Source organism: Mauremys reevesii, linkage group 5 (assembly GCF_016161935.1).
Source record: "Mauremys reevesii isolate NIE-2019 linkage group 5, ASM1616193v1, whole genome shotgun sequence".
Lineage (NCBI taxonomy): Eukaryota > Metazoa > Chordata > Testudines > Geoemydidae > Mauremys > Mauremys reevesii.
Window position 1 is genome coordinate 132,838,864 of NC_052627.1, and position 26,748 is coordinate 132,865,611.

The 26,748-nt window shown below is 50.5% G+C and overlaps 1 protein-coding gene across 1 annotated transcript; it reads right to left on the bottom strand.

Annotated features, from left to right (window-relative positions):
* Nucleotides 1–893: 893 nt before the first annotated feature.
* On the bottom strand, nt 894–21,328 carry LOC120406885. The gene is made up of 6 exons (XM_039542059.1): nt 21,197–21,328; nt 17,862–17,910; nt 17,563–17,617; nt 16,657–16,758; nt 14,176–15,040; nt 894–1,169 (listed from the first exon to the last, which is right to left on the bottom strand). The coding sequence occupies exons 1-6, from the start codon at nt 21,263–21,265 to the stop codon at nt 894–896; spliced, it is 1,416 nt and encodes a 471-aa protein (XP_039397993.1). The 5' UTR covers nt 21,266–21,328.
* Nucleotides 21,329–26,748: the final 5,420 nt, after the last annotated feature.

Sequence of the window (26,748 nt, forward strand, 5' to 3'; positions counted from 1 at the left end):
ATTCTGGAAAACTAAACACCACTTCTGGGTGCCTTTAGGAGGCAATACTCCCCCCCTCACAAGCACTGTGTAGATCAACAGAAGATAGCGGTGTATAAAAAGAAAGCTTTTCTTACAAGGAAGAACACAACATTAATTTGGGAAAACACTCCATCTATGATTCAGAAGTATGCAACAATAAGTAAACAAACTCCCCACAGTATCTTGGGCCGTAGTCTTGGGCTTCAGTTTCCCACCTTGCACTGTGACAGTTCAGTGCTAAAGTCCTGTTAACATGCCGCTCCCTTTCCCCCCTCCACTGCACCCTCTCACAACTGGTTGTCAGAAGTCAGCAAAGTCCCAGAATCCAGGGATGTGTTCACCTCCAGCTGCTAAAAGGCAGGGGATGGGGGTGATCAAAGATTCCACTGCTGCCCTTTCTCACCATTGCTGCTGTTCCCTCTGCCACTGCTTACTGCCATCTCTGCTACTGCTTGCACTGCCTCTGCCTCTAGCTATGATGCTGTGTTCTGAGGTTCCTCCACTGAGCCCAGATCTGCACAATTTCAACTCTCAGTGATTTCTCTAGGCATCAGGAAACCTCTCTGCATTATCTTTCACTGCAATACCATCCTTACACCAGGTCTAAAGGTGAGCACCCTAGACCAGCTACCTAGTGATTGCAGCTTTAGTGATCAATGAGCAGAAACAAGGAACCTTAATTGAGTCTTCTGAGCACTGTCTTTAAACACTGGAAAAAGAAGGTCAAATAGCATTTAGGATTCTTTGAACAGAATCTACACCAGTACATAAAAGCACCTGCTCACACCCTCACTCTCATTTGAATTGGGCATTATTATTCCCTGCTTAGCAAGTGAGGTTACAGTTAGGGTGACTCCCTCAATTAGGACATATTAAGTACAGCTCAGCTTCTCTTTAGTTATACATGCCACCCCATCCAGCCTCTCCCTCTGCCCAGTGATGCTGGGGATGGCTAGCCAATGGGTTGCTTGTGCTTGAGGCTGCTGTCCCTTTAAGGCCGGAGAGTCCTGCTGTAACAGTACCTGCCTCTCGAAGGGGGTTAGCAGAACCTTCTCTGCAGCCACTCGGTAGATGGCCCACGTTCTGCTCTCCAGACCTCGGTCTTGCTCCGTTCCTGGGCTGCAGGTACTCGAGCCCAGGAAGCTCAGCTAATATGTGGAATGCAGGCACAGTGGACTGGGGTTTAAGTTGCAGGGCACCTCAGCTATCCAAGCCTCAGGTCTTGCGATCTGTTTTCCACAGCTTGGCTGTGGCCATTCATTATACTAAAGCCTTCATTAATTATTAGCAACTTCCTCCCCTGCTCCGACACCCCAGCCCCATGACATCTCAGCTCTTGGATGGCGTGCTGGAGAGAGGGGAAATGGGGGTCACAGTTGTTGGTGTCACTAGGCATAAATCTAGGTAACTCGGGAGGATGAAAGACCACGAGTGTCGATGAAGTCTTCTTGCTCTAGGCCTGAGTGAACCAAAGTTCTTCCATGTTGTGAACTTTAACCAGCCGAAACTGCTAACAGCCAAAAAGCAAAAATTTGTAACTGTCAGCTTTCTTAGCTCGCAGCTGCAGTACAGCTCGAAACAGCAAAAAGCGGTAGTGATACGGGGGAAAAGGGGGGGGAAAGTCTGCATGCGTCTGTGTTGTAAAGGCCAGAGATAAACATGCGAATGGGAAGGTTTCTAACAAGCTACAATTTATTGCTTAATGTATCTGCTGCAAGGGGAGGGAGGGAGGAGGAGACAGGGAGAAACAAAGGCCAGTACAGACAATTTGGAATATAAAAAGGGGAACTTGCTTTTATCGGTGCGCTTGATTTGAGATATTGCTTCTCCTAGCGCCTTTTCAAGATCTTGAATAAACTTGGTTTGCTTCTCCACCCTGGTGTGTTAATTAGTGCTACGCACGCCGGGCAACGAACCCCGCTGTTGCCCCCTCGGGCCCTCTGGGCCGGCAACACACATACTCCATTTGGATGGCACTCCCCTCGGGTCTGTGGCAGATCTCGCCTTCTTTCACTCTTGGGCTCTTCCTTCCTGCCTCAGCCCCTTCCTCGGGTCTTGTGTCTGCCAACTTGGAAATGCCAAACTCCATCTTTCCATCACCCCAGGAAAGCCCTGCCCCTTATCTCCTAGGAAGTTTCTCTTCTGAGCCCTGTGCAAACCAAGTGCCCCATGGAGTCCCCTGCTTTCCACCCTCTAGTATAAACATCTCTGGGGCATTTCACCCCACTGCTGCCTCCCTTCGATGTCTAACACCAGGTCAGCTTCTGAAAACTTAGAGGGTTTGCTGTTCTCCTCCTCCATGGATTGTTGGCTTTTATTCACACATGTAGCCAAAACATCTGTAAGGAAGAGACTTTGGCCATGCATCTGCCAAGGAAGGATTGATTCTTGAACCAGAGGAGGTCAAGTAACAAATCCAGTGAGCTGTTCACACCATCAGTCTCGTCCAAGCCCCAGGCCCCACTTTCATCTTGGAATCCGGGGTTAAACGTCACACCCCAAGGAGAGTCTCTTATACGTCAGTCTCTGTGTCCCAGGACAACACGCCATTGTTCTCAGCCACTTTGGCCCATGCTTACCAGGCCCGCTGGATGGTAGAGAGATGGTGGAATTTGTGGGCCCTTCTGTTAGTGGGCCTGCTGGCAGGGTGGGATTCAGTAGCATGGGAACTGGAGGGAGTATAAGGGCCCTTCTATCAATCAAACCCTAACCCTGCCCCTTGACCCCTTAAGCCCCGACCATCTGTCACCGGAAGTCCCACCCATGGGGGATATTACTTCCGGGGTCGAGGCAGACACATGACCGGAAGCAAAGTGTGTCATGTGACCCCTCTAAGAACTCCTCCCACTGCCCTCTACCAATCAGGATGGGCTTTGCCCCTGTAGGCCCGCCCTGAGAGGAGATTTGACCAATCAGGGGTGTTCTGGGGCGGGGTGACCCGTCTGGAAGTGGTTTGTGTGACCTCTCTAAGAACTCCTCCCACTGCCCTCTACCAATCGCAATGGGTTTCAGCCACATAGGTGCACCCCGAGAGCAGGTTTGACCAATCGGGGGTGTTCTGGGTTGGGGTGACCCACCCAGACGAGGGTCATGTGACACCTCTAAGAATTCCTCCCAGCGCCCTCTGCCAATCAGAGTGCAGCACCATCACCCCATAAGTCCCAGCGCCGGGGCAGAAGAGGCCCTCTTTTACCCAGAACGCGTGCTCTAGAGATCATGGAGACATGGACTCCTTCACCACCCCCGTGAGAACGGCAGACTTTGTTTTAGCCCCGAGGCCTTTGGACTTGTGTGGAGGAAGCGCTACATCAGCAAGAGTTGCGACGAGGGCCCTTTGACTCAGCCATTGATGGATACACCGGAACCCAAAACCCAGACCTTCGTGAAGCACCCCAATGAGTGTGACCACCTCTCATTGTCTCCCCACCTAGAGGACAGTGGTGAGCTGCAGCCGGTTCGCACCGGATCGCGCGAACCGGTTGTTAAATTTAGAAGCCCCCTTTAGAACCGGTTGTTCCCCGTGGGACAAACTGGGTTCTAAAAGGGCATTTAAATTTAACAAGCGCTCCCTGCTGCCCGCCCCAGCTCACCTCAGCTCTGCCTCCACCTCCTGCCATGAATGCTCCTCCTTGCTTCTCCTCCCCCCTGCTTCCCGCGAATCAGCTGGAAGCCTGGGAGGGCTGAGAAGCAAGCAGGCTTCCCCGGCCCAGGAAGACGACGCTGAGGTAGGAAACTAGGGAGAGCCGTGTGCCCTGGCCGGTCTCCAGCCGCCCCCGCCTCCCCGGCCGCGACCCTCCCTGGCCACCCGGCTCCGCGTCCCCGACCACCCCGGCCACCTGGCCGCCCCGCGTCCCGCCTGACCCTCCCCAGCCGCGTCCCCCGCGGTCCCGGCCGCGACCCTGCCCGGCCACCTGGCCCCGCCCCACCCTCGTCCCCGGGTCCCCACCCGGCCCCGACCCTCGGCCCCGCGACCCTCCCGCATCACCCCGCGTTCCCAGCCCCGCGACCCTGCCCGGCCACCCCGTCCCCGGGTCCCGCCCGACCGTCCCGGCCCCCATCCCAGTCCCGGGTCCCCGCCCGACCCTCCCGGCCGCGTCCCCCGCGTTCCCGGCCGCGTTCCCGGCCGTGAACCTGCCCGGCCACCCAGCCCCCTGTCCCGGGTCTCCGCCTGACCCTCACCGGCTGCAGCATGGCCCGCGTCCCCCGTCCCGGCCGCGACCCTCCCGGCCCGCGTCCCGACCCCCAACCTCCCGGCCGCCCGGCTCGGCCACCCCCGTCCCTGCCATGCCCCCACCTACCGGGATGCCCGGCTCTGGACACGGCCCCCCACCTCCGGCCCGGCCCCGTGGCTCCAGCCGCCCCTGCTGTTTTGCCAGGGGGCTGGGCTCCGGCAGCGCGGGTCTGGGCGTGGCAGCAGCCCCAGCTGCCCGGCTCCAGCTCTGGCCGCAGCCCTCCCTGGCTCCACCCGGCCAACCACCTGGCTCCGGTCGCCGGGCTCCCGCCACATCCTCCGGCTCCGGCCGCGCGACTCCTGTCCCGGCCCAGCCACGTCCAGGCACTGTGGTGAGGGGGCAGGGAGGGGGTGTTGGAGAGAGGGTAGGGGAGTTTGGGGGTGGGGGGTCAGAGGGCAGGGAACAGGGGGATTGAACGGGGCCCGGGTCCTGGTGGGGCAGTCAGAAAGGTTCAGGGGTTGGATGGGGCGGTGGGAGGCAGTCAGGGGCAAGGGTTCCAGGGGCAGTCAGGGGACAGAGAGAAGGGGTGGTTGGATGGGGCAGGGGTCCTGGGGGTCCATCAGGAATGAGAGGAGGAGTTGGATGGGGCGGCAGAGGGTACTCAGGGTACAGGGAAGGGGGGGTGGATGGGGCAGGGGTCCCGGGGGGGCATCAAGGAACGTGGGGGGTTGGTTGGGGCAGGAGTCGGTGGGGGGGGGCATGATTCCTCCTGGGGTGAGGAGGGAACCGGTTGTTATGATTTTGGCAGCTCATCACTGCTAGAGGGGGAAGGCGAATGCAGCTTGGGGGAGTCACTGGAGGACAAGGTGAACGGAAAAGATGTCACTCAGGTAAATGAATGAATAAGAAGTGATGGTTGATGATGGGGTGTAATGGGTTAGGAACCGTGGGGTTGCGTAAATCTAAAAACAAGCAGTGGGGGGCTTACACTGTTTCTTTTTCTGAAAATCTCTCAACAGCTCAATGTCTTTCTAGAGGCCTTTGAGAACTTACAGATCGGTAGCCCCGTGGGAGTAAATATATCATGCATCAGCTGTTTTTGCTCATGTCTGAGACACAGATCTCAAGAGGAAAATCCGGAAAAGGACAAAATGGAAGAATGAACCAGCTCAGACTCCCTTATGGCAGGGGTCGTGGTGTCCGTTTTTACAGGCAGGTGGCTGTAAATGTTCGTGTTAAACCAGGCAATTAATAAAATGTATTTAAATATGTCAATATGAATGTGTCCCCCTTCATATTTGTGTTAGTAAAAGACGGTGCCAGTAACAGTCATGTCTACACCGGCAGCTCTGTTAAAGAAAATATATTACACCCCCGGGGAAGTTGGGAGCTTCGGCGGGTGACCCTTCTTTTTCAAGTGGCCAAAAAGCCTCGTAAAACGCTTACACTTTACATAAACCGGCTCAAATACATTTTAAAAGAAACAAGACCATTGGGTCAGATGTGGATGCGCAATGGCAGGCAGATTCGGTGAAGATGCATCGGTTCTCCAAATGCAACATCGGTTTTAAGTCCATCTTAACAGTGATAGACATTCTATCCAAATCTGCCTGGGCCTTAGGCCTAAAAGACCAGATGCGTGGTGAGGTATCCAAGGCCTTTAAAGCTATTTTCAGCAAACGTCGCATGCCTCAAAAATTACAAACCGATCGGGGGAAAGAATTTTTAAACAAACCTTTAAGCAGATTGTTAAAGCAGCATGGAGTTCACCAGTTTGTTACTAATAAGGAAGTCAAAGCAGGGGTTGTAGAGGATGGGGAGATATTTTACAGCCCATATCACCTTTTGCTACATTGACGTGTTACCTGAGTTTATAAAGAGTTACAACCAGAGTTTTCACAGAACTCTACGTACCAGACCCGCTGATGTTAACCCTTCAAATTCTCTGAAGGTATGGAAAATGGTTTACAGAGATGGTTTTAAAATAAAACCGGTTGTTGCCTCTTTTAGAAAAGGTGACCATGTGAGACTATTTAAAACCAAAGGAGCTTTTCAAAAGGCTATGAACAGACATTTACCGATGAGATATTCCTTGGGCATGCCTAGCCTTGCTCAACACGTGCTTCAACAAGCCCAGACGTGTATTTTGCAATGATTTTCATAGCCCTATTACCCAATAAAGCCCCCCAGGTGAGGGGATTAAAGACAATTGATGTTTGGGGTTTGTTTTTAAAAAATAAAAATGACCAATTCAGAAAAAAGGACACAGATTATTATTTTTTTAATAAAAATAATCGCTTGTGAGGTCCCCTAAATAATCCCCCAGAGGGGGATTCCAGTCACCCTCCCTTTTCACAAATATCACGAGTCAGTGTCGTGGTACAGGCACTGCTCTTGCAACCTGTCTAGGAGGTTGTATAGTTCTAAGCGGGCATAAGCGGTGGTGAAACAGGCTATGAAGACGTTGGTATTGCCAGAGACAGAGTACTGGTCTTTTGCGAGCTTCCAAGACACACACGCGGTTTCATCGTCGATAAACTCGCAGGATGAAACCTCGTAACTGGGGGGAAACAGGTACTGAAAGAGTATCAGAGGGGTAGCAGTGTTAGTCTGGATCTGTAAAAGCAGCAAAGAGTCCTGTGGCACCTGATAGACTAACAGACGTATTGGAGCATGAGCTTTCATGGGTGAATACCCACTTTCAGGTACTGAAAGCGTTCATCAGTGTCTCTCACCATGCAGCTGTTGGGTAGGTTTGTTCTTTGGCCAAATTTACCCCACAGAGAATTTAAAAACAGTTTAGCCATTTGGCGTTTAGGGTTTGTCAGTTGGACCGTATGCTTGATTGTTTGAACAGTGTGAATTGGGAGGCTTTGTTCCAGGTGGGACTTGAGTGGGCCCGACTGCTATAAAAAGGCAGTCAGCAGCGAACCAGCTGAGCGGCGAACAGCAGAGGCTAACAGAGGGCGTTTGCCTGGGATCTGTCCGAGAGGAGGTCCGCTAAGTGCTGCATTGGGGGGCTGTGTTGGTGAGTATCTGAGTGTCTGTTGCAGGGAACAGTTTGTCAGTTGGACCGTGTGCTTCATTGTTTGATTGTTTGAACGGTGTGAATTGGGAGGGCTTTGTTCCAGGTGGGCCTTCAGTGGGCCTGACTGCTATAAAAAGGCAGTCAGCAGCGAAGCAGCTGAGCGGAGAACAGAGGGAGTTTGCCTGGGGAGAGCCCACTGAGGCTTTCATCTTGCGGGCTTCTGTGAGTTGCTGCAACAGCTGAAGAAGCTCTTAGAAGGAAGAAATTATGGAAGGTGAGCGTTCAGGTGTTGTAACCTGCACAGGTTGTGTCATGTTTGTCTTTCTTCCACAGGACAGAAGCGACTTTGTCTGTACAAAGTGCAAGCTGGTCTCCATATTGGAAGAGAAGGTTCGAGGTCTGGAGAAACAAGTATCGACCCTGCGTTTCATAAGAGAAAATGAAGATTTCCTGGACAGACGTCAGGATATGCTTCTACAGGCACAACAGCCTGAAGAATCGGAGCAGGTTGGGCAGAGGGGAGAGAGGGACGGTGAAGAAATTTGGCAGCATGTGACCTCCAGAAGAAGAAAAAGGAGCGTCCATGTACCAGCAATGGAGATGCAGATGAGCAACCGTTTTCATGTTCTTGCCACAGGTACTAATGTGGAGAGTGGACTAGATGATTGTGACGTTATGAGTGTGGTATAATATTTCATTGAAAGGTGACAGGGCCAGAAAGAGTTAATCAACTCACAGACTGACCTGACCCATGGGTGAACCTTAAGGACTGGTTAGGAAGATATGTAAATTAATAGAGCTTTGAAATGCAAGTCTGCATTGTTAGCAGTAAAAGGGTAGATGTTTGCTCAGGGCTTGTGATGTAAGCAAACAAGTCTTGTCTATTGCTATAGTTTGAATTCAAAGATCAAAAAAGGAATATTAACATTTAGGAAGATAGTTGAGTGAAATAGTATTATTGTCTATGTGTCTCTTTGAAGGTTGTGGTAAGCTGTATCTGAACTGTTTAATGGATAAATTACCCTGTGCTAATTGCCAGGATGTTTGGGAGAAGGAGAGGTAAGCCTATGGTTTTCTCAGGCCGAAAGGCTGCTGGAAATGTATAAAAACCCTGGGACACAATCCTGCTTCATCTCAGATCTGCTTTGGGTTTCAAGAGGGGGAAACCTTAAGCCACAAGGACTGAGATCCCCAGTCACTGACTGGAGTCACTCTGAATACGGACATTGGACTATAACCTATGGACTATTTCTAAAAGGACTTTTGGCAACTACAAGCTCATCTCTGCTATGTATCTGAACCTCAAGAGTTGAATTCAAGTCTGTCTGTTTCTTGATCTTTTAACCAACACTCTCTTTTTTCTTTTTAAATAAATTTTAGCTTAGTTAATAAGAATTGGCTGTAGCGTGTATTTTGGGTAAAATCTAAGTTATAATTGGACCTGGGTGTGTGGCTGATCCTTTGGGATTGGAAGAACCTTTTCTTTTATATGATGAGATAAGATTTTCAGGAATCATCAGCATATCTGACAGGTGTGTCTGGATGGAGGCCTAAGGCTGGGCACTTTAAGGGAACTGCATGGTTTGGACTTCCGAGTAACCAGTAAGGTACTACAGAAGCTGTTTTGTGCTGGTTGATAAATCTAAGTATTGGAATAACCACCAGTATTTGGGGTTTGTCTGCCCAGTTTGGTTTCCAGTTCACCCTGATTGAGTGACCTCAGCTGGCTCCCACGGGCAGCACCGTCACAATGATACATCTGAGAGAAGGGAGCAGAAGGAGACTCCACCAATTGGAAGGCTCGAGATGCACTGTCCTAGGAATGGGGGTTCCACAACCACCGCTCCCAAGAGAAGGAGAAGGGTGGTGGTGGTGGTTGGGGACTCCCTCCTCAGGAGGACTGAGTCATCTATCTGCCACCCCGACCGAGAAAACCGAGAGGTCTGCTGCTTGCCAGGGGCTAGGATTCACGATGTGACGGAGAGACTGCCAAGACTCATCAAGCCCTTAGACGCTACCCCTTCCTGCTTCTCCACGTGGGCACCAATGATACTGCCAAGAATGACCTTGAGCGGAACACTGCAGACTACGTGGCTCTAGGAAGAAGGATAAAAGAAATTTGATGCGCAAGTGGTGTTCTCGTCTATCCTCCCTGTGCAGGGAAAAGGCCTGGGTAGGGATCGTCGAATTGTGGAAGTCAACGAATGGCTACGCAGGTGGTGTCAGAGAAGGCTTTGGATTCTTTGACCATGGGATGGTGTTCCAAGAAGGAGGAGTGCTAGACAGAGACGGGCTCCACCTAAGGAAGAGAGGGAAGAGCATCTTGCAAGCAGGATGGCTACCCTAGTGAGGAGGGCTTTAAATTAGGTTCACCGGGGGAAGGAGACCAAAGCCCTGAGGTAAGTGGGGAAATGGGATACCGGGAGGAAGCCCAAGCAGGAGAGTGCAAGAGGAGAAGACTGTCTCAGACTGAGAAAGCAGGACAATCAGTGAGTTATCTTAAGTGCCTATATGCAAATGCAAGAAGCATGGGAAACAAGCAGGGAGAACTGGAAGTCCTGGCACAGTCAAGGAGCTATGATGTGATTGGAATAACAGAGACTTGGTGGGATAACTCACATGACTGGAGTACTGTCATGGATGGATATAAACTGTTCAGGAAGGACAGGCAGGGCAGAAAAGTTGGGGGAGTTGCATTGTATGTCAGAGAGCAGTATGACTGCTCAGAGCTCCGGTATGAAACTGCAGTAAAACCAGAGAGGCAGTGACCATGAGATGGTCGAGTTCAGGATCCTGACACAAGGAAGAAAAGAGAGTGGCAGAATACAGACCCTGGACTTCAGAAAAGCAGCCTTTGACTACCTCAGGGAGCTGATGGGCAGGATCCCCTGGGAAAATAACATGAGGGGGAAAGGAGTCCAGGAGAGCTGGCTGTATTTTAAAGAATCCTTATTGAGGTTGCAGGAAAAAAACATCCCGATGTGTAGAAAGAATAGTAAATATGGCAGGCGACCAGCTTGGCTTAACAGTGAAATCCTTGCTGATCTTAAAGGCAAAAAAAGAAGCTTACAAGAAGTGGAAAATTGGACAAATGGCCAGGGAGGAGTATAAAAATATTGCTCAGGCATGCAGGAGTGAAATCAGGAAGGCCAAATCACACTTGGAGTTGCAGCTAGTGAGAGATGTTAAAAGTAACAAGAAGGGTTTCTTCAGGTATGTTAGCAACAAGAAGAAAGTCAAGGAAAGTGTGGGCCCCTTACTGAATGAGGGAGGCAACCTAGTGACAGAGGATGTGGAAAAAGCTAATGTACTCAATGATTTTTTTGCCTCTGTCTTCACGAACAAGGTCAGCTCCCAGACTGCTGCACTGGGCAGCACAGTATGGGGAGAAGGTGACCAGCCCTCTGTGGAGAAAGACGTGGTTCGGGACTATTTAGAAAAGCTGGATGAGCACAAATCCATGGGGACGGATGCATTGCATCCAAGGGTACTAAAGGAGTTGGCGGATGTGATTGCAGAGCCATTGGCCATTCTCTTTGAAATCTCATGGCAATCGGGGGAGGTCCCAGATGACTGGAAAATAAATAAATAAATAATAGGAGATATACCAATCTCCTAGAACTGGAAGGGACCTTGAAAGGTCATCAAGTCCAGCCCCCTGCCTTCACTAGCAGGACCAATTTTTGCCCCAGATCCCTAAGTGGTCTCCTCAGGGATTGAACTCATAACCCTGGGTTTAGCAGGCCAATGCTCAAACCACTGAGCTAAAGGCTACTGTAGTGCCCATCTTTAAAAAAGGGAAGGAGGAGGATCTGGGGAACTACAGGCCAGTCAGCCTCACCTCAGTCCCTGGAAAAATCAATCATGGAGCAGGTCCTCAAGGAATCAATTCTGAAGCACTTAGAGGGGAAGAAAGTGATCAGAAACAGTCAGCATGGATTCACCAAGGGCAAGTCATGCCTGACTAACCTAATTGCCTTCTATGAGGAGATAACTGGCTCTGTGGATGAGGGGAAAGCTGTGGACATGTTATTCCTTGACTTTAGCAAAGCTTTTGATACGGTCTCCCACAGTATTCTTGCCAGCAAGTTAAAGAAGTATGGGCTGGATGATTGGACTATAAGGTTGATAGAAAGCTGGCTAGATTGTCAGGCTCAAACGGGTAGTGGTTTCAAGTGAAGTGCCCCAAGGGTCGGTCCTGGGGCCGGTTTTGTTCAATACCTTCATTAATGATCTGGAGGATGGCGTGGACTGCACCCTCAGCAAGTTTGCAGATGACAGTAAACTGGGAGGAGTGGTAGATACACTGGAGGATAGGGATAGGACACAGAGGGACCTAGACAAATTAGAGGACTGGGCCAAAAGAAACCTGATGAGGTTCAACAAGGACAAGTGCAGAGTCCTGCACTTAGAATGGAAGAATCCCATGCACTGTTACAGACTAGGGACCAAGTGGCTAGGCAGCAGTTCTGCAGAAAAGGACCTAGGGGTTACAGTGGACGAGAAGCTGGATATGAGTCAACAGTGTGCCCTTGTTGCCAAGAAGGCTAACGGCATTTTGAGCTTTATAAGTAGGGTCTTTCCAGCCCTCCTTTCTTTTAGACCCCCTGAGAATATAGCAGCCACCAGTATTCTGAACAAAGCATCATATTTTCCCCAAATCTTCATCAGTTTTCTGAATGAAGCATCATACTTTTCCCAAACACTAGACTATGGGGAAGCTGTGACGAGCTTATGGTGTTGGGAGAATGGTTTGTCAGTCCTTGGTTTTTTATTCACAACCCCTAGAGCACGTGCTCCGGGTTTGTGAATATGGGCATTTTCGCACACACAGTTTTCTCAGGGCTTGGTGTGGTGGTGGCCACTGAGGAACTGGAGTTGTGTTTGTGTGGTTGGTTCTCAAAGGCTTTGATAAAGGCATCGTCGAGCTGTTGAGAGATTTTCAGAAAAGAAACAGTGTAAGCCCCCCACTGCTTGTTTTTAGATTTACGCAACCCCACGGTTCCTAACTCATTACACCCCATCATCAGCCGTCTTTTCTTAATCATTCATTTACCTGAGTGATGTCTTTTCCATTCACCTTGTCCTCCGGTGACTCCCCCGAGCTGCGTTCGCCTTCCTCCTCTAGGGGAGCGGACAATGAGAGGCGGTCACCCTCATTGGGGTGCCTCACGAGGGTTTGGGTTTCGGGTTCCAGCGTATCCATCAACGGCCGAGTCAAAGGGCCCTCATCGCAACTCTCGCTGATGTAGCGCTTTTCCCACACAAGTCCAAAGGCCCTCGGGGCTAAAACAAAGTCTGACGTTCACACGGGGGTGGTGAAGTAGTTCATGTCTCCATGATTTCTAAAGCACGCGTTCTGGGTAAAAGAGGGCCTCTTCTGCCTCGGTGCTGGGACTTATGGGGTGATGGTACTGCACTCTGATTGCAGAGGGCACTGGGAGGAGTTCTTAGAGGGGTCACAGGACCCACTCCTGGGGGGTCACCCTGCCCTGGAACACCCCCGATTGGTCAAACCTGCTCTCAGGGCTGTCCTATGCAGCCAAAACCCATCGCAATTGGTAGAGGGCAGTGGGAGGAGTTCTTAGAGGGGTCACACGAACCACTTCTGGATGGGTCACCCCGGCCCGGAACACCCCCTGATTGGTCAAATCTCCTCTCGGGGCGGGCCTACTGGGGCGAAACCCATCCTGATTGGTAGAGGGCAGTGTAAGGAGTTCTTAGAGGGGTCACATGACACACTTTGCTTCTGGTCATGTGTCCGCCATGGGTGGGACTTCCAGTGACAGGTGGTTGGGGCTTAAGGGGTCAAGGAGCGGGTTTTGAGGGGTCAAGGGGAGGGGTTAGTGTTTTATTGACGGTAGGGCCCTTATACTACTACCAGACACCCTTGGAGGCCCTTGCCTTCCCAAGGGGTGGCTTTGTAAATTTAGCATCAGGTGCTCTTGAACGAGAGTCCTTGGACATTTGGGACTTCACTTTGTTTTGAAGCTTAGTGCAGGTTTGTTTGAGGCACATTAACATCCGTTTGAGAATTGGAACTTTGCTCCTTGAAGGGGATGATGTCCTAGCTCTAGAGGCCTTTGGTGACTTTGGGGGAGAACCGTCAGGACTCCCAGTTGTTTTCTCCCCAGCTTGTGAAAGCCCTGTTGTACTTGTAGCAATGGACACCATCTTTGGTTGCTTACTGGGAGCCGTTTTCCCCATTCCATCCTGCGTCTTTCTCCTGCCTGCTGGAAGGAGCCACACCACTGGCATCTTTTTGTGGTTGGATGATGCTGAGGAGTCTCCTGGAGTCCATCGCTGTGGAATTCCATGGGATCTTCCGGGAAAGTCAGCACCTGCAGAGCCAGCTGGTCTCTTCCGTCGAAGCTTACTGCACTTCTTGCAGACTCTAATTGGCAGCTGATCCCTGAAGAGCTTTGAATTCACAGTTCCATCGAGCCCATGTGGATCCATGATGTCTCGAAGACCATGCAGCTCAGCAGATGTCTCCTCCTGAGTTTTCTTACCCTTCATCTTTCCTGGATATGTCTTGCGGCACTGCTGGCAGACTGAGACCTGGCCCGCCAAGGGGCGGGAGCTGCTCAACATTTCCATCAGGTGCTTCAGCTGCAGGTCGTGTGCAGCCTGCCCAGCCATGAGAGAGTCAAGGGTAGATCTTGTTAGCTGCTCAGAGCCTGGGGCCTCTGGGGCAACCTGGTGGCTTTGGGTCCTGGGATGATCTGCCCTGCCCTCACCTGCCTGTGCCCCTGGCCCCAGGCAGGAGCCTTCTCCCAAGAGAACCTTCCTCTCCATGTGCAGCTCCAGCTTCTCTTCAGTCCCTTTGGTGCCGCTCACACTGGTAAGGGGCTTTCTCAACTCGCTCCTATAGAGGTGGAGTGTGGCTGTGAGCGTCTTCTCTGCTATTGCTGTCTCTCTCACGAGGGGAGCATCTCTGTGTGACTCTCTCACCATCTTTGGGAACGCCTCCATTTGGATCTCTGAGCATTTCTGAGCAATGTGATCCTGCAGCTTGACCACCACCATGGGCACAAGCCACAGGATGGCATCAGGGGATGCCATGATCCTGTGGGCCTTTTGAGGCAGGGGTCCAGAGGGGCAGACACATGGCTCCTGGATCGCCTGTGCACGCTGAGGGCTGGTGTTGGATCTGAGGGGCTCCGGGACCTTTGCTGGAAATCCACATTTGGGCCAATCTGTGTCTAATATCAATTGCTGCTTGGTGTCCCGCTCACCCAGCAATGGCTCCCCCGGGAGGGGGGGGTGTGGAGCTGGAGGCAGAAGAGCTGTGTGGGGTTTCTGGGGGGTGAGGGGTAAGCCCTGCTCATGCTGGAGTCTCTTTGTGTGCACGTGACAGTCCAGTTCCTCCAGGACTTCACAGCTTAGGAAAGGGACCCTGCTCATGTTGAATTTCACCCTGGGGTCTCTGTCCGGTGGGCGCAGAGCAGGGACGTTAGGGATCATCTTGGCCAGCGACTCTGTGTATGGGGTAGGAGCCCCCAGTTGACTCTGCAGATGCTTCTGGCGGATGTTGAAGTCTAAGCCACGGACTGACGTCTGGTCCAGACCCATGGTCTGCTCTCGCCGGTCTCGTCTGCTGTGGGCAGGAGGCCTGGGGAGAGGCTGGGCTTGGATGGGATGAGCGGATCCTTCCCAGCCCCCGACAGGCATGATCTCCCCGGTGTGGCAGAGGGGGTCTGACTGAATCATGGTGGCTTCTCTCAGGGAAAAGGAGCTGGGACTCCAGAGGGCAGAGGTGGTGGATTTCATAGAGAAATAGGAGAACTGGCTCATCGTAGCTGTCGACACACTCGGCCTGTGGGAGAGAGCAGACAGGGACAGATGGGACATGGCCCTGCTGAGCCAAGGCAGGGCTTGGGCACAGCCTTCCAGCAGTAGTGCAGTGGGGCAGTGCCTAGGCATGCATTGCACACCACACCCCCTACACAAGGACATCAGCTGGGTAAGGAAGGACTGAGAGGGGGAGCTGGCACTCATTTTATCTAGAACGATAACCCCTTCGTCACACGCACATGTGCAGCACCTAGCACAATGGGGCCTTCAGCATGATCGGGGATCTACTGCTATTTTAATAGAAAGATTAGCTAACAACAATTGGTTTGGGGGGAGGAAGATGTGAGCATGTGGGTGTAACCCTTGCCAGAGGATGTTGTGAAGGCCAAGACTATAAACTATAAAAGGAATTAGATCAATTCATCAATGGCTATTAGCTAAGGTGGGCAGGGATGGTGTCCCTAGTCTCTGTTTGTCTGAAGCTGGGAATGGGCAACAGGGGATGGATCATTTGATGATTCCCTGTTCTGGCCATTCCCTCTGCTACACTGGCATTAGCCAGTTTTGGAAGACAGGATACTGGGCTAGATGAACCAGTGTCTGACCCAGTCTGGCTGTTCTTATGTTCTTACATTCTAACCCACTGGAAAACTGTCCTGTTCTAATGGCTGATACCCCAGAGACTAACAACTTACTATTGCTCCCAGTTAATGGAGTTTCTCTGGTGGTGGAGGTCTGTGCTATGGTCCTGAAAGTCCTGGCTGATGACTCGTGTTTAGGGTGTATCACGTGGTGTCCCACTCATTGCTTGTCTGGTGCCTACTCTGGGGATGGGATTAGCTCTCGGTGTCAATGCCCCTTCCAATTGTCGCATGTGGTCACTGTCACTCCCACAATGACCCAGACAGTTTTCCTGTTCACTGCCCCACCGGTCCATGCCATGCCCTTGGGGGCTGGTAGGGAAACCTGGGCCCACACTTCACACTGGGGTCCAGGCCAGGGACCCTCAACCCAGCAGTTCTGGGCTTTCCTCTCCCAGCCTGGACTGCTTCCTACTACTCCTGGTTCCCCTCCTTGCTCTGGGTGCACCAGCTCCAAACACTCCCCCTCTTCCCAGGGAGGGGCTGCTCTTTCCCAGCCGCAGCCCCTGTCTCTTGCCAGCTTCCTGGCTTTATAGGCCCCGTCTGTTCCTGCCAGCTGAGCCTGCTTGGGATCAATTCCCTGCTCCCCGGCTCTTCCTGCAGGTGCACCCTGTGGAGTTAATGGGCCTGCCTGGCCACCTTAGCCCCTTCCAGTGCTATGTGGGGTGGACACCCCCACACAGGGTGTCATTTGATTGCTTTTTCTTTCAAACACAGCACGGGCAGGTTCTTGACAGTTGCCTGCTGACAGATATTGCCGTACAGAAGGATTTGATCCTACTCACAACCCCAACTTGTAGTCTCTGCATTTAATTTCTGATAATCCCTCACCTCACTTTCGCTGGTATCTCACCTTGGAAGCTAAAGCCTCCTAGTGGCTTTTTCCCTGTTATTTTAGGATCCTGGAGTGTCTGGTTTTCCCTGCTCCCTCCTCTCTACATTCACTCTCCCCTCCCAACCAGCCCCCAGTCTGGTGCCCCCTGGTCAGTTGCCTTACGGTATCAGAACTTCATCCAGGTGTCTGGCCACGTGCTGTAGCCTCCTCTCAACCAGCCTGAGGCGCTGAGCCAAACTGAACTTCTCCAGGTGCACAGGGCAGCTGTGGAACAGAGAGAGCAGATAGCTGAGTGCAGGCCCTGCCCTCAGGCCCTCTTTTACCCAGAGGGGAGGCACTGAAAGGCTCCCTGTCCCATTCTCCACTGAGGCAGCCTCCTCCCCTGCAATACCCGGGCCTTGGATGTTCTGGTTTGGGGTTAGCTGGATTGTTAGGTGAGCCCTGTCTAGTGCTGAGGAGGTGAGAGTGTATCCTACTGGCAGCGTGTGTGTCATGTCCCGCCCACAGAAGCTAATCAACATATAGGATAACAGCCTACTATAGCTGCCAACTAATACAGCTACCTCTTCAGCTCTAAGGGGTGTTTTATGCTGCAGAGCTGAAGGTCCAGGGTTCAAATCCTGCTGGGGGACTGGAGAAGGGGCCGTTACACAAGTGCTGCTGGATCCCTTTCACCCTACTCACTGTACCAGAAAGGCCAGTCTTCCTCCTGATCTGTCCACTTCACGTGCACGGGGCTGCTCCCAGAAAACATTTTCTCCCCCTCTTGGGAGGGGAGGATGGTCCAGTCCAGTCGACACAATCTACCCCTCCACCACCACTGCCCCAGGTTAAATGAACTGTATGATGCTCGAGGAAGGGAATGACCCACGGTATGATGCGTGGGGGTGGATTAGAGATGGCAACTTCTGCTGGGTGGGAATGAATTGCATGAGTCTAAAGGAGAAGAGTTCCTTACGTGGTACATAGGTCGGGGCAGGGGAGGGATTACTCGGGTGGGGATGAATTGCATGACGCTAAAGGAGAGGACTGACCCACTGCAGATTTATGGAGGGGGGCATTGCTTACCATGTCTCTAGGGATGCACCAGCCTCCTCCAGCTCTTCCTCACAGCACCCAAAAGCTGCCAGAAGTGAGACATAAAGGAGACATTGAGCTGCTTGGGCACCCTCTGCTTCCTAGCAGCCTATTGCCCCAGATTTCAGAGGCAGCCTGTGAACGGAGCCCCAGCCAGTGCCTCTGCATGACTCTAGGCACGACTGTGCCTTCGCAGGAAGAGGGGAGGCAGGTGGGGGAATAGACCCTATTTCTCTGCTTTGCATGGGCCTGAGTCTGCCACTGCAGCTGTGGAGTCAGGGGCTGCTTACCTTTTGATTTCTGCTTTTTCTTTCGGTATCTCCTCTTCCTCCGAAGAGCCTGCCACACACAGAGAAAGCAGCAGGGTTAGAAGAGAACTCCTCAATAAACCTGAGAGAACAATTAGCCAGAGGTGATTGCCATGTGGGGCCAGGGGGAAGTTTTTCTTTGTGGAAGAGTATTGCACTATGAGGCCTCATGGGTAGGCATTGTGCTTTCCTGTGATGCAGACAATGTAGGGCACACAGCACAACCCATAACAGGGGTCACTGGAACAATCCAGGGGTTGGAGAAACAGGGATTGCTGGTACCCGGAGCCTGCAGAGTTTATAAGCATTGAAGGAGAGAGCCTGCAAAGTTCTCTCTCCTGCAGAGATGACAAAACTCTGCAGGTTTTAGGATTGCAGGGTATGCAACCAACCCCAGATACCATGCACGGAATTCAGACCTTGGGGGAGAAATCCGACCTCTGGACAACAGTGTTTCCTAGATACATATTTAGGGAATGCATGATATCGGGGTTTTCTCTGCATGCATTTGGGATGGCCATGCTACTCCTGAGTGGTGAAGCCATGAATGGGTTATGCAAATACACCCAAACAAGTGCTGATATAACCCCAATATCATCCTTAAACGGCAGCTCTTTTACACCAAAAACCAACAACAACAGTTTGGCATGAGTTCAGCCCACTTGCCTGGGAGCTGCAAAGTTTCTTGAAGGTAAACCGCACTGCTTGCAGCTTAACTAGCCAGGTATTCCTTTCACAGGCTAGATCTTTCTTGCCTGGGCTCAGCCCCTGTCCCCCTCCCCCACAGTTTAGTTCCTTTATTTCTCCAGGTGTTTTCAGCAGTCTTCCTTTTGGGGCAGGGAGGTGGTGGAGAAGAGCCTAGATTAACTCCCTTCCAAGCCTTAAATAGGATTTGGCTATGACAGGAATCCTTTGTCTCCCAGTTTGACCCCTCACTCCCTCCTAGTGGAAAAATACCACCAGTCCCAAATGATGTCCATCTGAGGGAACTGAGATTGTTTAGTCCGCAGAAGAGAAGAATGGGGAGGCGGGATTTGATAGCCACTTTCAATTACATGAAAGGGGGTTCCAAAGAGGATGGATCTAGACTATTCTCAGTGGTGGCAGATGACAGAACAAGGAGCAATGGTCTCAAGTTGCAGTGCGGGAGGTTTAGGTTGGATATTAGGAAAAAACTTTTTCACTAGGAGGGTGGTGAAGCACTGGAATGCCTAGGGTGAATACCTAGGGAGGTGGTGGAATCTCCTTCCTTAGAGGTTTTTAAGGGCAGGCTTGACAAAGCCCTGGCTGGGATGATTTAGTTGGGAATTGGTCCTGCTTTGAGCAGGGGGTTGGACTAGATACCTCCTGAGGTCCCTTCCAACCCTGGCCTTCTATGATTCTATGAGGTGACATGATCACATGACGCTGCAGTGTCAAAGCAGCATCCCAGGAAACTTCTCAGGAAGGAGGAAGATTAGTATCTTCCAAGTCCTATTGTCCTTCCTAATGGCCCATCCAGGCTGATTGCCCACTGTTTGGGGGCATTCCCCCGGTGCAAGCACTTTTGTAATTGATACAGAGCCCATATTCCTAACTTCAGATACAGAAATGATACATCCATACAGATAGGATAATCCCATTCAGTAAATCAGAACCTTTCCAATGATCTCACATAACCCATCTTGCATAAAACATACCTTAGTTATGCCATATTCATAGAACAATATTTCTATGAAGAATATGGGGTGTAATGTCACAGGGGTGAAGAAGCATGTGGACAAGGGCGATCCAGTGGATATAGTGTACCTGAACTTTCAGAAAGCCTTTAACAAGTTCCCTCATCAAAGGTTCTTAAGCAAAGTAAGTTGTCATGGGATAAGAGGGAAGGTCTTCACATGGACCAGTAACTGGTTTAAAGATAGGAAACCAAAGGTAGGAATAAATGGTGAGTTTATGAAGAGAGATAAATAGCAAGGTCCCCCAAGGATCTGTACTGGGACCAGAGTTGTTCAACATATGCATAAATGATCTAGAAAAGGGGGGAAACAGTGAAGTGGCCAGATTTGCAGATGATACAAAACTAAAGATCGTGAAATCCAAATCTGAATAGGCCCTCCTTGTTCCCAGATGTATAACTCTGTGTTGGGCTGTGTGAAAATGCATTTTGTTTGAATGGGCCCCATTTGCCAAACCAACTCTCTGGAACTCTCTGTATGACTGCCCTGTCCTCATCGTTATTTACCATTCTGCCAATCTTTGTGTCATCAGTACATTTTTATCAGCAGCAATTTTGTATTTACTTCCAAGTCATTGAAAAAATGTTGAATAGCCTCAGACCTAGTACTGATCCCTGCAGAGCCCCATTAGAAAAACCCTCATTCGAGGAGCCCTTTGACAATTACTTTTTAAGATCTGTCAGTTAGCCATTAGCCTGTTCTCAATCCCTTTAACTTGTGCTCCATTGATATTGTATAGTGCTGATTTTTAATCCAAATGTCCTGCGGTACTTGTATGCATAAACAGGGGAATCTCAAGTTGGAGGAGAGAGGTTATTTTACCTCTGTATTTGGCACTGGTGCAACCAGTGCTGGAATCCTGTGTCCAGTTCTGGTGTCTAACATTCAGGAAGGATGTTGCTAAATTGCAGAGGTTTCAGAGAAGAGCCATAAGAATGATTAAAGGATTAGAAAACATGCCTTGTAGTGATAGACTTTAGGAGCTCAGTCAATGTCGCTTAAAGAGGTTAAGGGTGGTTTGAGGAAAAGTCTATAAATACCTACCTGGGGAAAAAACCAATTACAAATGGGCTCTTCAATCTAGCAGAGAAAGGTCTAACATGTCCAATGGCTGGAAGTTGAAACTAGACAAATTCAGACTGGAAAGAAGGCGTCCATTTTTAACAGTGAGAGGAATTAACCATTGGAACAATTGACCAAGGTCATGGTGGATTGATTCTCCATCACTGGCAATTTTTAAAATCAAGATTGGACATTTTAATAAAAGGTATGCAGTAGGCATTATTGTGTGGAAGTTCTTTGGCCTGCGTTAGACAGGAGGGTCGGACTAGAAGATCCCAATGGGCCAATCTTGCCTTGGAATCTATGAAAAACAACACCTTACACAAGTCTAAGTTTGTCACATCTATGTTTGACATGGCCCATTTTCCATAAAACATTGTTAACCTGCTTTAAATATATTCCCGTCCTTTAATTCTTTATTGATTGATTCCCATATCAGTTTGATCCGAGTCTGCTGATTGAAAAATACTTATGTTTGGTTCCTGCATTCAGCTGGCATCAATCCAGCTTTTCTATCTCTCTAGGAGTCTCACTTACCTCAGATCTGGCGAGCCTCAGCACAGCATAAAAGACTACAAAGAGCAGACAGAGGAGGAGTGAACTCATTTCCCCGGGCTCAGGCACTAAGACACTCTCAACACAGGCACTCTCAAAGCAGCAACAAGTACCCAGGCTATACCTGAGGGCAGGTTGCTGCTCTGGCATCAGGCAGGCGCTGATGTCATCTCTAGGTCACAATGGGGCTGCCCTCCTGCAATCTCCCTCTAGTCTGTGAGGTGTCAATGCTGTACTTAGATCAGGAGATGGGATGGGGCAACCGCCCAAGTGGGCTGAGCTCAGAATAAGGCAGGAGAAAGGGCATCAGGTTTCCCAGGAAAACCCTGGGTCTTTTCCGAGCTCTATGACTCTCAAGCCCTTAGGCAAGGGACAATTTTTTCCCTACTTGTGGGAACTCCTAAAACCCTTGTGACTGAGGCAGAATCTCCCAGCCTGAAGTGAGAAGCAGCCCTGAAGTGATTCTCTAGTGCTACCAGTGCAGAAAAACGTTCATGGTATCACCAGCCCAAGCATTCCAACACCATGAGCTGGGCCCCACCAAGATCATGAGATTGGCTTCTGTAACGGGCCGACTCACCCCTGCGGCGCCTCCTGCTGGTGATTCCGGGAATTAGCTCGTTCCATTGCTGGAGCACCCTCTGCAGGCTGGTGATCCACCTGTCCTCAGGCCCCCCGTGTCCCTTCCTGGACCCAGTGCTCTTTTACTGCCCTGGCAGTAACCCCTTTTCTCTCAGGGCTTCCCCCTTCTCAGGGAACCCCCTCCCTCTATCCCTACCTTGCCTCAGTGTATGGCTACTGCCAGTCATTGTCTAGCCCCACGTCCTGGGGCAGGCTGCAGTATCAGCCAACTCATCACTGGCAAGGAGGGTTTGGACCTGCTGCTTTGGCCTACCCCTGGGCTGCCCTCTGCAACCCCCAGTACCTGTTAGCCCTCTGCTAGGCCGCAGCCTGGGGCTTTCCAGGCTGGAGCTCCCCAGCTCCTCAGCCTTTCCCCAGCCCTGCTTCACTCAGGTATCCAGTCTCTAGCTCTCTGCAGCTAGGCCCTTCTCTCTCTGAAGGCAGAGAGAGACTCCCCTCTTGGGCTTCTGGCTCACAGCCTCTTATAGGGACCACTGGGCTTGATTGGGGCGTGGCCCAGCTGCAGCCACTTCCCAATCAGCCCAGCTTAAAAGCTGCTTTCTCCAGCCACAGCCCCTTCCCAGGGCTGTTTTTAACCCCTTCAGGGCCAGAGCAGAGGTCCACCCTGCTACAGCTTCAAAATAATGAGATCTTCAAAAAACATTCATCTGGGGACCTCTTCATTTGCCTTCTGGTATCTGAGCCGCTAGGGTGCACTCAATTCATGTTCTCCAGCTTCTCTTTGCAACCACGAGGGCTTAAAATTGGCTAACAAATAAAATAAAATAAAATAAAATAAAATAAAGAGCAGAGATTCTCAAATAAATCACTTGACTCCAGCAGTGGGCGCTTTAAGAAAAGCACCCTATATCATAAGATAATAAAGAGCTCTACCTCTTATCTAACATGTTCAATCAGTAGATCTCAAAGCACGTTACAAAGGAGGTCTGTAGTATTAGCCCCCTTTTCGAGATGGGAAATTGAGGCACAGAGAAGAGCAGTGACTTGCCTAAGGTCACCCAGGAAGACAATAGCAGAGCCAAGACTAGCACTTAAGTTTCCTGAGTTCCATCTAGTTCTCTATCCACTAGGCCACAGTGCATTTGAAGTAAGGGGTCATAGTCAATACATTCCTGTAACGGTTATTTTGGGCTCTTCCAATACTATTGTTATTGAAGTTACACATTTTGACCTGTGGTCTGTGCTGGTACAGGGGCATCCTTGTTAAAATGAGTTTCTCACAGCAGGTTGCATCTGAGTTCTTGTTAGGCCTGAACACAAGTTAACTGGACCATGTCTCCGATGTCCCCATGGGAAAGTTTAAAAGCCATTGAAGGCCTTGCAGTGCACTGACATACTGGGATTTTCAGAAAGCCTTTGACAAGGTCCCTCAGCAAAGGCTCTTAAGCAAAGTAAGCTGTCATGGGATAAGAGGAAGGGTCCTCTCATGGATCAGTAACTGGCAGAACCATAGGAAACAAAGCGTAGGAATACTGCATGCAGATGTGATCTCCCCATCTCAAAAAGATACTTGGAATTGGAAAAGGTTCAGAAAAGGGCAACAAAAATTATTAGGGGTGTGGAACAGCTTGCATAGGAGGAGAGATTAATAAGACTGGGACTTTTCATCTTAGAAAAGACAACTACAGGGGATATGATAGAGGTCTACAAAATCATGATTTGTGTGGAAAAAGTAAATAAGGAAGTGTTATTTACTCCTTCTCAGAACAGAAGAACTAGGGGTCACCACATGAAATGAATAGGCAGCAGGTCGAAAAGAAACAAAAGGAAGTATTTCTTCACACAATGCACAGTCAACTCCTTGCCAAAGAATGTTGGGAAGGCCAAGACTATAAGAGGATTCAAAAAAGAACTAGATAATTTCATGAAAGATAGGTCCATCAATGGCTATTAGCCAAGATGGGCAGGGATGCCCCACCATGCTCTGAGGGTCTCTAGGTTCTGTTTACCAGAAATTGGAAATGGATGACAGGGGATGGATCACTTGATGATTCCCTGTTCTGGTCATTCCCTCTGAAACACCTGGCATTGGCCACTGTCGGAAGACCGGATACTGGGCTAGATGGACCTTTGGTCTGACCCAGTGTGGCCATTCTTATGTTACAGCTGTTCAGCCTCCTTGATACCTGTGATGTCATAATCCTGCTCAGTTCTCCAGTCTTCCATGGAGTCTGGATGGAAAGACAGGGTAGATGTCACCTAGTGAGCTGGGCCTGTAAGAGCAACCTGTGTTCAGGCAGAGAGGGGCTCCTGGGAGAGCAGAGTCAGGGCTCCATTAAAGAGCCAGAGACAAGGGCCTGGCCTGAGTGTAACACACCAAACTTTGATTACACCCATACCCGTAATAATTCCATTGTATTGCAGGGACAGTGAGCAGGTTCCGTCTGTTCTGACAGCGGAACTCCCACCTGTGGAGACCACCACAAATATGCAAATTGGGACAGTTGGGGATGCCAGTAGCCTGAGTTGCTCCGATGTGGAGGAAAGACACGACAGTGTAGTAAAGCTGCTCAGACTAAACAAAAAAAAAATCCTTCTGTTGATAAGACGACAATCTGTGGGTTAACTAAGACGCCTCATAAATCGAAACATGCTCTTATCATTACAGCAATACAGCACATACCAGTCAAAGAAAAATAACAGTATCTAACATACAGATTTCTTCAGTACTGAAAGGTACACAGGCCACTAATCCTATGCATTGAAAGCATGCGCTGCTTATTTGGCATTTATGTCCTCACACCCTCCTGAGCTGACCAAGCAGCAAGCACTCTGTTCTTTGAATAGGCTGGGATCCTTCTCCTGGCAGTTATCTGCTTGCTGCAGGTAGCCAAAGCAGGCCTGCGAACATCAGCCCTCGGGGAAGAGATCTTCAGCGCCCTTCCAATATGGCTGTCTCTCTCTGGGGCTGGCTGAACTGGCGGAAGTGGAGGTTCAAATCAAGTCTCTGGAGTACATCCACAGCAGGGATCTGTCATCAGTGCTATGTTTAGATGGAGGTGAGACATCAGCCTTTTATAATCTCTTGCCAAAAGATTAGGCACATTGTTCATTTTTACAGTTCTTGGTAATAGCAGCACATTAGATACAAAAATTACCATTAGCAATAACAACAAATTCATTGCAAGTGTCCATTTACAATCATTTTTGCTATGCCACACCTTTGGCTCAATACCATTGGGGTTTGAGCAGGGCTGGCTCCAGGCACCAGCCTACCAAGCACGTGCTTGGGACGGCACCTTGGGAGGGGGCGGCGATGGGGGTTTGTTTTTGTTGTTTTTGGTTTGGCCAGGCGGCGTTGGGGGGGGCGGGGACTGGGACGGCGCGACACAACGCTCGGGGCGGGGACTGGGGCGGCGCAATGCAACGCTCGGGGGGGCGGGGACTTGGGCGGCGCGACGCTCAGGGGGCGGAGACTTGGGCGGTGCGACGCAACGCTCGGGGAGGGGTCGGTCGGCGCTCTTTTTTTTTGCTTGGGGCAGCAGAAATGTTAGAGCCGGCCCTGACAGTAAGGATGACAACATCTCATTACCTCTGAATCCAAGATTAACGTGAATTTTAACCCCAAATAGACAAAGCTGAAATTTTGGCATAGCAGGTCTGTGCTGATTACAGCGGGAGGCCCCCTAGACCCCCCCAGGCAGCGGGCGGCCGGGGGCGGCGGGGGCGGGGGGGCGGTTGGGCCTCGTGGGCCGGCGCGGCATGCGGCAGGTCCGGCCGAGCGCGGGACGGACTGCTGCGCGCGCTGCGCGCTGCGCCGTCCCCTTCCGCCTGTCGGCCCGGTTGAGCTGGCGCTCGCGCGGCAGGTCCGTCCCCCCTCGCTCCGTGGCCCCGCGGCATGCGGCGCATGCGGGCTCAACCAGCCCGAGGAGAGGGGACGACCGCACGGGACCGGGGAAGGGCGGTCCTGGCTGATTACCTAGGCAAAATAAGTGTGTCTATGCAAATATGGTGTTCTCCTTAAGTCTTTTCCCCCAATTCATCAATAGATGATGGGGAAAGCTCATTCAGACCCTGGCTTACAAGCATTTCTCCATTTTAAGCTTAAAGTTTCCCCTTCCTAATGCAATCACAGTATTCCCAGCCCTATCTCCCCTGTGACTGCCTAGATAATTCTCCTTCCTCCTTCATATGTTTGTAGATGTTTATCATATTCTCCTTCGTCATTATTTATCCTATCCAGGCAAAGTTACCTCTTAATTTCCCCTCATGCTGTAGATCATTCTTTCCAATTTCCAGGGCCATTTTTGTAGCTGTTCTCTGAGCTTTCTCCAGTTTGTCTGTCTGTATTAAAGTGCCCCCAGTTGTTGGATAATAATTAGCCTAAATACCATTGACTTCCATAGTCATTTCCCCCACATAGACAACCTTGTACAAGAAGGCAAGGGAATTGGTTAAGATACCACCCACTACTGGTGGTCTGCTTCCTGAAAGCTAGATTTTTTGTAGTGTAGACAGGATCCACAATGAAGAAAGAACCAATTGCAACATGGCCATACCTTGATATGTTGAAACATAGATCCATCTTGCAATGCAGATGGAGTCAAAATATGTATTAGCCATTTGCTAAAGCCTTGGACAAATCTAGTTAGAAACCATTAAAGTCAAAGGTGTTAGGATGAGTTGAAGAAACGGTTAGAACTCTACACCCCATCCACACTTCAGGATGGAACTATGCCTTGACGCACATTAGAAGACAACTATGTTGTAAGCAGATTTGCTAATAGAGCTGAATCTATAGGATCCTGATTACACTAAGGTCCACAGGGCAAAGAATCCTTGTTAGGAAAAGATCAGGGGTAAAACTGAGAAACTATTTTCAATGGAAGAAAAATCAAATCATCCACATTCCAATGAGAGTTACTGCCTCTGGTGCTGGCAGGTGCCAAAAA